At 34.8% G+C, this 13,218-nt stretch overlaps 2 protein-coding genes across 14 annotated transcripts in view; one reads left to right on the forward strand and one right to left on the reverse strand.

Annotated features, from left to right (window-relative positions):
* slc1a7b (solute carrier family 1 member 7b) overlaps positions 1–13,218 on the reverse strand; it is a 144,853-nt gene that overhangs the window by 53,342 nt on the left and 78,293 nt on the right.
* Positions 581–13,218, forward strand: part of LOC100536524 (protein shisa-like-2A) — a 198,033-nt gene continuing 185,395 nt past the window's right edge. For 6 of the 13 annotated variants that reach the window (XR_012398747.1, XR_012398748.1, XM_073939419.1 and 3 more), the window contains exon 1: positions 1,057–1,488. Coding sequence is in view for 1 of the 13 variants with exons in the window: in XM_073939415.1 (XP_073795516.1) it covers positions 1,423–1,456 (34 nt within the window). In the remaining 12 variants the exon portion in view is untranslated. Of the gene's footprint in view, positions 1,489–13,218 lie in introns of all 13 variants that reach the window. The other 7 variants (XR_012398749.1, XR_012398750.1, XM_073939417.1 and 4 more) reach the window with 2 other exon arrangements.

Below are 13,218 nucleotides of genomic sequence, written 5' to 3' on the forward strand. Positions count from 1 at the left end.
ATGATGAATACATGTAAACAACCATAGCATTACCTGTATTCCAACCCAAATCGAGCCCACAAACAAAAATATTGCATAAAAAGCAAAGCACAAGCATAAAAGTTGTGATGATTATTGAAAGAATTAGACAAAAAAAATACATAACATTTAAAAAAAATTAATAAGTGTGTGTGTGTGTGTGTGTGGGGGGGGGGGGGGGGGGGGTTCATCTACAAAGAAGTTAAGAATTTTTTTTTCTTTTTTTATAAAATAAGCTGGCAGAGTCCCTAATTTACTATTTAGGGGTACACAAAGATTTCCAATTTAGGAATATTTGCCTATATAGGCGAGTTTTCCAACAGTCAGTAAAACTTTTTAAAGGTATAGTTCGTCATCTGTTTCGTCTGCTGAACACAATATATATATATATATATATATATATATATATATATATATATATATATATATATATATATATATATATATATAATTATTATTATTTTTTGATATTTTGATGACTTTTTAAAAGCAGCAGCCTTTGATTTCTGTATATTGTGGTTTCTACTATTGATTTCAATGCTTGTTTTTTTTTTTTAGGATAGCTTGTTTTATGCTGAACTCAAGAAAGAAATTTAATAAAAAATTTAGAAGCACCTGAGGGTGTGAACATAATGAGCATGTTTTCATTTTTGGGGGACTTTTTCCTTTAAATGTTTTGTCAAGGTCTCAGGTTAATTCACCAATTAGAACAAGTGTTGTTTAAAAATATTTTTTATTATTAAGACTCTTGAATAGCTGTCCATATTAATACACAAGGGTGCAAATTAGTACCATAAAAAGTACAAACGTGTGGTTATGACAAAAAATCTGATTTCTTTAGGCCTTGTACTATTGGTGTATCTCTTTTGATTGACAGGTACTCCTGTCTTCAGACAAGTTAAACCAGGTATATTTCTTTACTGGCAAAACCTACAATCAAATTTTTAAATAATAAGAATTATGCACACTGATAGATTTAATACAGCAATATTTACTATAGTCACTGATTGACAAATAGTTACGCTTTATAGCGCCATAAGCCCCGCCCACCACTTGATTTCATTCAGTTTAACGGTTGACACCTGTAGGCTACACCAGATATTAGCGTGACAAGGAAAGCAAATAAATCTAAATTAATCATTCTGAAGCTCTTTACAATGGATTCAGTATTCAGATGTCCATTCATTTTCTGATGTACTTCACAGCTTGAGTCAAAAAACAAACAAAGAAAAACGTTTGCTTTGATGCATCAGATTTAAACAGCTTTTTTTGCATATCTGTACAGACTTCAGAAGATTTCAGTATCAACAACAAGAGGATGGCTTATTTCATGGCCTCCTGGATTACTTTTTATGGTTGTTTGGAGGATTTGCCTGCAGTATCTTTTATGAACAAGGAAGAGTAATGGAGAGACAGCAAGAAGAACCTTCTGGATCTGGTAAGTTAACGCTAACGGCTGCATCGCAAACCGTGAGTAAACAATTTTATTTATTTGAGTTCTCTGTAAATTACATTTCAAATGGGCAACAACATGACAACAGAGTTTATAAATGTGGCAAACCAAGAATTATTCATTCTGAGTTAGTTTAAAAGGCGTATGGATTGTTTATTAGACTAAGGAGTCAATACTTGCATTAAAATCTGTGACGTAAACAAGCAAACAAACAAACAAACAGTATCAACTGACACGATATAAAATTGCTAATAATATATTTCTAAAAAAATAAAGGGAACACTTAAACAACAATGCAACTTCAAGTGTTCCCTTTTTTGAGCAGTATACACAAACCGACCACTTTATTAGGTTCACCGCACTAGTACCAGGTTGGATATCATGTCCATATTGACATGATAGCTTCACACAGTTGCTGCAGATTTGTCGGCTGCGCATCCATGATGCGAATCTCCTGTTCCACCACAACCTAAAGGTGCTCTATTGGATTGCGATCTGGTGACTGTGGAGGCCATTTGAGTATAGTGTACTCCCTGACTATGTTTACTTTGACATCAGTGATCAAATTATTTGCCTTAATCTAATAATGCACTTCAATAATGCAGTTAAAATTGGCGTACTCCACATGTCTTAATTCAATTTCTCTTTAATTAGATTATGACCTTATTAGTTGTCCTTTACAGTAGGGATGAACAGTATACTGTTCCAAAAGACTGGCGGTGACTTTGTAGTTTGTAAACGGTGCATCAATAACGGTTCTACTATATTTAATGTTGCATGTGGAACAGTCATTGAAATGCTCAAACATTTGTGCCGGCAAATAATCAATCAATCACTTTTTTTAACCAATTGTTTTTGATTGTTTGTATGATCACTTTTTATTCATATCACACATTAAAGTTAATTTTATATAAAGTCATAGTGTACAAAACAATCTCTGGGCTTGCTGCGTCACAAATACCAAAATGTTAACAATTTATTAAAAAACCAATCACTTTCTGGATATTGGATTTTAGGCATGGACTTTTATATATATATATATATATATATATATATATATATATATATATATATATATATATATATATATATATATATTGCGAGCATAATTTTTTCATGAGTCTCCCCATTGTTGAATAGAGCGCTTAGACCCGGAAGCTGTTTCGCGTGACAAGCGGATATGATTTTGCTGCAACGGCCACGACAAAGTGCTAAAGTGAAATGTGTAATTACTTTGGATTCTTACGTAAGACAATAATAAAAAAAGTACAGTTGATGGAAAAAAAAACAAAAAATAGCAACAAGAAACAAAGAAAACTTCATATTTAGTTGAACAAAAAAAATCTCTTTTCATTTCATCTTTTATCTTTATTTTTTTTAAAACAAATTTTTTTTTTACGAATTTTCTTTGATATATTGTGTGTCTTGATTTTAATGTATTTTTTGTTGGTCAGTTATACAAAATAAACAAAAAACAAATAATGTTTAAGCTGTAGTGATGTGCATCAAAAGCTGCTATTTTTTCCACGGCCCAAACACAAAGTGTTGAACAAAAGTTTCGAGGTTTCCACCCTCACTATTCTGCCACCCTAGGCCAATAATATCCAGCTGCAGACCCGCAGACCCACACTGATTTTAAGCACACACAATCCAGCACACACAATCTAGGCAAACCATATATGGTTGCGACAGATACTAATGTATTTAACATCTTCTCGAAGATTGTCATGAATATATTTTAAATATATTTTTAATAAATATTGTACACGATAAACAATAGTGTGTACTATTTCTAAAATATGGCGATCCAGATGGGCAAATAGGGAACATTGTTTCCAATCGCCATTCAATATAATAGACTGAACCGTTTTCTATCAGTCCTCATAGATGATCAGTCATTATTCATCTGACAGAGTCATATAGCGACACTCGTTTGCTGGCCTGGCTGAGGACATATGTAAACAATCTGAATCAGACCGGTTTCATTTATGTAATCGATTCATTATAACAAAGGAAATAAAAGCAAGTTAATATATAAGCTATAATAATACATGTTTATATATAATAAAAATCTTTTTCCATTTAATAAATGTTGTTAACACTGTTAATATTTTACTCCAGCGTTTGAATATTATTTATTGGCTTCATTTTCTAAAAACTTTATTAATTATTTCCCACATTAAATACTATAGTAAGTATTACTTACTATAAATTACTATAGTATTTAAGGTGGGAAATAATTAATACTAAGTAATATACTGTTTTTATACTGTGATATAGTGTTTTTAAACCATACTGGGTGTCAAATTGTAGATACTGCACCTATAACGTGGACTATGGTTTTTATAATATGGTAGATAATTTGACTGTTCAATTACAACTAAAGGTGAAAAACTGTATATGTTGTGCTGACAACTATTTTAACATTGATATTAATGTATCAGCAGTTTGGAAAAAGAAAGAAATTCTCTCTCTCTCACTCACACACACACACTCTATTCTGCATGATTTGTTATAACGGTTGGCTGTCTATAATACTGTAATTGTTTTTTTTTCTGGTCTGACTGATTGGGATGGCCAAAATCATGACAGTGATTGATTATTTTCCGCAGCAATGATTGCCACAATATGCACAATTTGTTTGCTTCAGTGGCTTTGTTTACATTCTGTGCATCCCATATGATGATAATGAATCCTGAAATCCACGTTGAGGGATGTAAACAATAAAAAAGGTCCTATAATGTATTTCCTGTTTTACTTTTATTTTTTTTTATAGTTTCTGAGAATCCAAAAAGGTCGACGTATTGATAACTAATGTTGTGACAGCTGTTTTAATGTCAATTTATTATTGGATGGCCTCTTGTTACAGTTAGAAAATAGTTTAAAGGGGTGATTCAGAGTGTATTTTTTTATTTAAGAGACAAAGCAATGTGTGCTCATGCTTCATTTGTAAAAAATCACATTATTTTTTCATATATCCTAATTTGATTATATAAAGCTACTCGGCTAACATTCTAACTTCTCTGAAAGGCCTGCCCTCAAGAGGCTCTGATTGGTCAGCTAACATAATGTTCTGTAAATCGGCTCCATGTGACAGGGAAATGCATCACGGCTAAGGATGAGTTTAGTTAAGGTTTTAACGGTATTACTACTTTTATCGATACCACTTATCAGTTTGGTACAGTTCACTTATCGGTGATGTTTTTTTTTCACGCCCCTTTACTTTGCAGGGTGTATGCGCATAATCTGAAGCATTTGTGATCTCATTAACCTGGATGTTTTTGTTTATAGTCTCCAAACTTCGTTCCCAGTAGGCTTTGTTAAGGTAACTCCACTGTACCCCTTTGCAGTGAAGATTAAACGTCTTGCATTCAGAGATGTTGTTCATGTTCACACAGCTACATTACACATCAACTAAAGTTTAACATGATATTGTAGTGGACCACCCATACCTGTCAACCCTCCCTTTTTTCCCGGGATTCTCCTGTATTTTACAGTTCTATCCCGCTATGATCCCGTAAAGGTATTTCTCCTGTATTTTCAGTCTTTCTCTGAAGGGTGGCAAATAAACATTAAAGAGTTGAGCCTCCCTATACGCAACCCATACAGCCGAACCGCAAGGGGCCGCCCCTTGCTCTTAAATGAGAGTCTGTTCTTTCGCTTTGTTTAGGCACAAAAACACTTTGAAATATACATTAAAAATGGCGCAATTCCCTTCCTTTTCAATACAAGTGTAGTCTCCCGTTCATATGCAATCCTCAAAACAGTCATATTGAGGTGCATGACTGTCAGCTGATGCACTCCATAGTGATAAACAGACGCTGTTTCCCAAAAAGATTCTCTACTCGTGATTTGAAACGGAGCAAAAGTCTGGGACCATTTAACTGTTTATTTACAATGAAACCACTCCAAATGAGCATATTTAGTAGTTTTGGGATTTTTAAAGGGGGTCGGGGGAGTCCCCTATTATGGTGGGCATATCCCTTATTTTCACATTCCAATGTTGATGGTTATGGGACCACCGCTTTAACAACAAGCAGGAGATGTTCATGGGCCTATGGCATCAACACATTAAAATGGTCTATAGGGAGAACAACACTGATAAAGCAAGTGTTTGGTCTCTAGAAATAATCCAAAAGAAAGTCCAGAAGAAAAACTGACAATTGATCTGCTTTTTGTGCGCTTGGTGTAGTACAATACCCATGCCAGGACACTCTGATGAAGAGGGGATTTTCGAGAATGCCGTGATCTGGTGTTATATTTAGCAAAGCAAACATTCACTTTCAGGCATCACTAGAAAGAATAGGCTGTTCTCTTCACGACTTCTGAGAAGAACCTATTAAGTTTCAGAAAAAAACCCATTGAGTTCCTGGAAGCTTAGAGCTTTTGATACAGTATGTGTGTCAATTTAGAGTGTCTCATATATTTGAGTCTCTCGCTCTCATGTGCTGCTCTGTAAGTGGTCTTCATCTCTAGTGAAAATCGCTGAATTGTTTCTCTTACCGTTCTGAACTCTTTGAACTAGACACCGAGGTCAGTCAGTGCATGCCAAACACATGTGAATAGATAATGGGGAAATTTAAAAGAGACCCATTATACACTCTTTTACAATATATAAAATAAGTCTGATGTACCTAGTGTGTGTCAAGTTTTATCTCAAAAAAAAAAAAAAAAAACACACAGATAATGTTTTATAACTTTTTGAAACTGACTCTACTAAGGCTGAACAATATATCGTTTCAGTATTAATGTCACAGTGTATGTTTCTGCAATAATCATTTTGGAGGATTAGATTATTTATGAAAGATTAAAAGAAAGATATTTTTTAAAAATGTTTATACAATGATTACCATGTTATTTTACATTTGGTTGTTCAATATCTGTACTAGGGATGCTTATTTCGGTTAATTTTGCTAACCGACAACCGCCGCTCATTAATCGGTTATTAACGGTTAACTGGTCAGATTACTATTAATTCTATATTAAACAAATTGACGTGTCTATTTTGTGTCTGACACATTAAATATTGCATAAAATACTGATTTTTATATGCTAGCATATTAATAATAGAACAATACCACAGAGCATTTTCACGCACCTGCAGTGTTTAGCACAGAAGAACAGAATAAACGAAATAAAATGAATAAAATAAATAGGACTGCCCTAAATTATTTTCCACTTAAATAATTAATTTATTTTACAAATCGAAAACACTGACTGATTATTTTTAATAACCGGCATAGGCTGTTTTTTTCCAATCATATTTTTGTCTTCCGTCAAATAAAATAGCAGACTTCCTCAAATCGCTCGCTCCACGGAAAATATGCATTTATTTAATGCCCCGCTTGTATTATTATAATTACAAAACCTTTTTACATTTTTAATAGAAATCATTATTTTAAAGATTATGTCTTGCTATGGTTTCCTTTCTCTCAAGTGCGCGCGCTGCGTGATGAAAAGACAACAACAACGTGTGCATATGTTGACTTTTTGTAAACATTTTTGTTGCTTAAATATGATATTGCATTAATGTGCATGCATGCTTTATATGCTGTAAAATAAATGGTAAAGCCTATTTGTTGCGTTTATGATGCAGATCCAGGTCAACTTCAGCACTTTTTTTGACATCAACACGTCTGTTTCAATCAATATTCTTCTTCCATTTTGCTTCTTTGGTAAATGTGTCTATAGGCACGGGTTATACGTTATCGTCCCGCAAGTTAAATATGTCTTGCAGTTTAACAAGTGGCCGACACGGCTAACGTGCTTTTTTTCATTCCAAAAACGCGAGGCGCACCTCACTGCCTTTATGTTGACAAGGAAAAAAGAAGAGAAGCGCGTCCTCTTATGAAACGACTGAATCAGCTGGGTATCGATTGTGCAAAAGTGTTGCTGTCTGTGTTGTTACAATTGTAATATTTAATAATATTGTGATATTCAAGATTTGTACATTTCATACAGCTCTGGATAACTTAAAATAGCGATTAGACCTTCAGAGCGGCAATAATGCGTCCTGAAGTAAAGCTAAACGGCTATAAACTCCAGCAAGATAGAGTGATTATATGCAGAGTCATACTTTATCTATAAATAAAGTATAACTATAGAAACTGTGTTCATCTTAACTGAAAGCTTCTGCATGTTTGCTGGTCTCACGCATCACGCACCTGTCAGTCAGTCAGTCAGTCAGTCAGCACGTAACCCCAAAGGATTAAACAGATAACAGAAGCGCACAGCACTATATGGTTACAGAAAAGTTTGCGCTGTTATAAGCAACTTACCTTTTAATACGTTTTGATGCGATTTTATAATCCGCTATTGAAAACAACAACAACAATAACTGAATGTTTTGAATGGGTAATGTAGCCGTGGCAGGATGCATTTTGGTCCCCGCCATGGAAGAATGAATGTAGCGGAAACCAAGCTCTTTAAAAGTTCTCTGTAGTTGTCTTGACAACACATCTGCTGCTATGGGATGAGCCGCGTGCAAAAGATGCCCCTCTTAACGCAAAGGCACATTCAATCCGCTGCTAGTCCGTTTGCACTGGCTGCCAGTTGCTGCTCGCATCAAATTCAAAACTCTGATGTTTGCCTACAAAGTGACTTCTGGCCTAGCACCTTCTTATCTGCACTCACTTCTGCAGATCTATGTGCCCTCCAGAAACTTGCGTTCTGTGAATGAACGTCGCCTCGTGGTTCCATCCCAAAGAGGGAAAAAATCACTTTCGCGAACGCTCACGCTCAATCTGCCCAGTTGGTGGAATGAACTCCCTAACTGCATCAGAACAGCAGAGTCACTCGCTATTTTCAAGAAACGACTAAACTCAACTATTTAGTCTCCACTTCACTTCATAATCTGCAATTGCCTCTTTGAATATCACACTAACTGTACAAAAAAAAAAAAAAAAAAAAAAACCTAATACTTCCCTTCTTAGACTTTACAGACCTGAAACTTGCCTTTAGTACTTATTCATTGTTGCTCTTAGTTGTGTAAATTGCTTCCTTGTCCTCATTTGTAAGTCGCTTTGGATAAAAGCGTCTGCTAAATGACTAAATGTAAATGTAAATGTCAATCGGCCCCTTATGCAGCCAAACTAAAAATATATAAAATAATAATTTTAATCGTTTAACTGATAGCATTAATCGGTCACAAACGCACCCTTTCGGTTAACGGTTAATCGATTATTTTGAGCATCCCTAATCTGTACATAAATACCATTAGACTTTCCAGAAAATCATAAAGAAGTGTTTATTTATTTATTTTTGCTTGTTTTGCTTTATTATAATTTATGCAGATGCTCTGCATAGAAATCTTTCCAAATAGAGCTATTTAAATCTGGTGAAATTGGATTCATATCACAATATTGCAGTAAAACAAAATAATGCAATGTCAGATTTTACCAATATCCCAATATCGTGCAGCCTTTGAGCTCTTTTTAAAAAAAAAAAAACGGAGGAGCTACAGTAGGCATGGGCCCTACAAGTTTCTGATGGTATCATAACCTTGGATAAAAAAAAAAATCATGGCTTTATGGTACTGTGATTACTGTTTTAAAATAAGGTTTTAAAATCACCAAAATTGTCTGTAATCCCGTTCCTAATGAATGTTTGAGATTTTTTTTTATTTACTTTTTAAAAAGTTTTTTAGGACAACAGTATCTCCAGTAGAAAATATATCCAAAGATGGTTTGGATGGATATTGTGTTCAAATTTAAGCCCTTAAAAAGAGTTAAAAACACTGAAATATGCTGTTGTGGGTCTCAAATACTTTTAAACAGGTCTTAATTTTCACTAATTGTCCATGTAAAGCTGTGGCCAATCTGTAAAACCAACAAATACTATACATCTAAAAAAAAAAAAAAACATTTAACAAGATTAATAATTATTCATTATTTAACAATATGGTTTGATTGTGTTCCTTACATCCTTACAATAATATTTGCTTAAAAGTTCTCCATGTTTTTATGCAAAAATTTGTTGTGCTAAAATTTCAAGAGTTCACACCTAACTGATGATTAAATATAAAGCTTGTTTGGCATGCTGTCCCGGGAGAGAGCCCTGAGCTCATAAGATTTCCAAGCCTGGGGCTCCTTCCCGTTTGCAAGGCGAGAGGGGAGTTTGAGCTCGGGTAGATTGAGAACCCCCCTGCTGTAGAAGCTAATAAACAGATAGTGATTGCTCTTAAGAGATAGCTACTTATTAGGAGCATGTGGTGCTGATTTGGATTAGTCAATTAACCTAAGTTACATGTTTTTAGACTTTGGGAGGAAACCAGGGAATCCGGGGGAAACCCATGTGAGCATGGGGAGAGCATGTAAACTCAACAACAGAAACTTCTGCTGGCTTGGTAAGGACTAGAACCAGTGACGTTCTTGCTGTGAGGCAACAGCGCTAACTACTGGGCCATTGTGCCACCCATCTAGGAAAGGATGAGGAGTAGGGGTGGAAGGAGGAATTCTTTGCAACGAAGATGGCTGTCATATGGAACTTAGGGTATTTATAGTGGTTTAGCAATCGTTCGATTGGTGAATCATGAATTAAATAATGTGGGGCCGGCTGCAAGCAATCATAAGCACGTGATCCTCTCGAAATTAGTTTATAAATAAACTTCACTTATTTTAGCTTTTAAAACTTGTCTTTTTTTTTTAAAAGAAAGGTTATACTAGTTAAAGTATTTATGCATATAACTAGAGTTTGCATGTTTTGATGCATTATTTAAAATATGAAGAAAATAAATTATTTTAGCTAAGAAATAACTGAATTTTAATGGTGCAATAAAAAAATCGTTTGGTTATTACGGAAAGTTATTAGCGGTTTGACATGTGAAAGTCTGAAATTTCATTCATATTGATCTTAAAAAGGTCTTAAAAAGTCTTAAATTTAATGTGATGAAACTTGCAGAAGCAGTTTTACCCACATTTAAAAATAATATATTTTAGGGCAGTAATCACAATACCAATAAACCGTGAAGTCATGATATTATTATCCAAGGTTATCATACCGTCAGAATCCTATACCTGCCCATGCCTACAGGAAGGTTCAAAGAGGCTACAGTGTTGCCTAAATAAACCCTGCTTAAGTTCAGAATAAAATTAAAAAATAATGCATTATTTCTAAAAAAAAAAAAAAAAAAAAAAAAAAAAAATGTATGTATCAGAGAACAGTCAGTGCACTCGATGGCAACATGCCAAGGATTTTTGTGTGAAAATATGCTTTAGAAATATGAGATCTATCTGTTAAGATGATGATGATGATGATGATGATGATGATGATGATGATGATGATGACTGTAATCTTGAACAACATGATTTCAGATTCACACATCGTGCACAGAAAATTGAAGGTCAAGTGTTTATTGGAATGTATGATTCAGCTCTAGTATTTCAGTTCATACCTTTTTCTCATTACAGCTTTAAAGGACACTTTCTCTTGCCTCCTCAAAGTAAGATTCACGATTTGCATGTGAATAAATTACCATTTTTGTTACAGGTGACAACCTTGTCTGTTTCCCACTAATTAATCTCCAAGCCATTAAATCTCCCACAGCGTTCATTATTCCTTACAAGTCATTAATTGGCAGGATGTTTTCTTGATTCTGAGCATTTCCTTGTTACTGTTCATCTATATTCAACTCTCCATTTCTTTTCTGCCATCACCCCTGTTCCATCCATTCATTTTTTTACCCATTTATCCCTTTCCATCCATATCTATATCCTTCATTCCATCCCATTCCATCTATTTATTCCTTTAGTTCCATCCATTGTGTTTCTTTCCATCCCTGTCCCTCCATTTATCCATCAATACATCCACCTATCTCTCCTTTTCTATTTATCCCTCCCATTCTTTCCATACATCCTTCCCATCTCTTTCCATCCATTCATCCATCCTACCTTCCCTTTTCACCCGTCCATCCATTCACTTCCTTTTCATTTATTCATCCATCCCATCCCTTTTATATCCATCCATCCATCATTCCATTCATCAGTCCATCCATTTCTCTTTCCATCATCCCTCTCCATTCATTCTTCCCTCCTTTTCCATCCAGCCCTCTCCATCCATTCATCTCTCCCTTTCTTCCTATCCATCCCTCTCCATCCATTCATTCTTCCCCCTTTCTATCCATTCCTTTCTATTCATTTATTGATCCCCTCTCCATCCATTCAATCTTCCCTACTCTTCCATCCATCACTCTCAACCCATTCATTCCACCTCTCTCCATCCATTCATTCTTCCCTCCTTTTCCATCCATCTCTCTCCATTCATTCATTTTCCATCTTTCCCTCTCCATCCACCCTTCTCCATCCATTCATTCTTCCCTCCCTTTCCATCCACCCCTCTCCATCCATTTATCTCTCCCCCTCTTCCCATCATCCCTCTCCATCCATTCATTCTTCCCTCCCTTTCCATCCACCCCTCTCCATCCATTTATCTCTCCCCCTCTTCCCATCATCCCTCTCCATCCATTCATTCTTCCCTCCTTTTCCATCCACCTTTATCCATTCATTCTCTTCTTTCCATCCACCCCTCTCCATCCATTCATCTCTCCCTCTCTTCTTATCCATCTCTATCCATCCTTTCATTCTTCCCTACTCTTCCATCACTCTCCATCCATTCATTCCTCCCTCTCTTCCCATCCATCTCTCTCCATCCATTCATTCTTTACCTTTCCATCCATCCCTCTCCATCCATTCATTCTTCCCTACTCTTCCATTCATCACTCTCCATCCATTCATTCCTCCCTCCCTTTTAATCCATTCATTCTTCCATACTCGTCCATCCATCACTCTCCATCCATTCATTCTTCCCTCCCTTTCCATTCATCTAACTCTGTCCATTGTCCTTTTAATCCATCCTTCTGTCTGTTCATCCACCCACAAATTCATCAGGGTGACTGCATTAAATATTGTTCGAGCACTTGTGCAAGAGTTTTCTCTACACCAGGAAGCTTTCTGACATTTTTAAAGGTCTCATGCAATAATATATATATATATATATATATATATATATATATATATATATATATATATATATATATATATATATATATATATATATATATATATATATATATATATATATATATATATATATATATATATATTTTTTTTTAAGATGTTAGTATTAATATGTTAGTCTTAAGGATATCTATAAGGTAGTGCGCTACAAAACAGTGATTTATCAAAACAGTGATTTATTTAGAAGAAATTTCCAAAATTGCAGTTTGTCATTTCAACCTAATGGATCAGCTATTTTTTTTGACGTCACCTCAAACGTCTGTTGAGATTACGTTAAACATCAAATTTCAAAACACTTCAAGGGACTTTAATGGAAACTTTTGTGAAAGCCATTTCATTCACCCAAAGGTTGAAACATTCTGATCATCAAATACTCCGTCAGAGATTTCACTAATGTGTTTGTGGCCTGAGTTTGAACTGCTTGTTTTTCACTCTCTGTACAATTCAATGCTCTTACTCTTTTTTTTCACATCCTACAGAGATGTTTTAAAAGTGACATTTCCATGAGTTTTTCAGTTGCTTTATGTAAAACCTTCATTAATTTGCTATCCAATGACTTCTGTCCTTTTCTGAGGGATGAAAGAAATCCACAAGGTTATGTACCATTGAGTATTTCTCAGAGGCATTAGATGAATTACAAAATGAGACCTTATTAAAAATACTGTTTGTCGTAGTGTGGAGTGTTTACTGCATCTTAAAGTACTTTATGTGCCTAGTTTATAATAAGGTCTAATT

This window comes from Danio rerio, chromosome 23 (assembly GCF_049306965.1).
Source record: "Danio rerio strain Tuebingen ecotype United States chromosome 23, GRCz12tu, whole genome shotgun sequence".
NCBI lineage: Eukaryota > Metazoa > Chordata > Actinopteri > Cypriniformes > Danionidae > Danio > Danio rerio.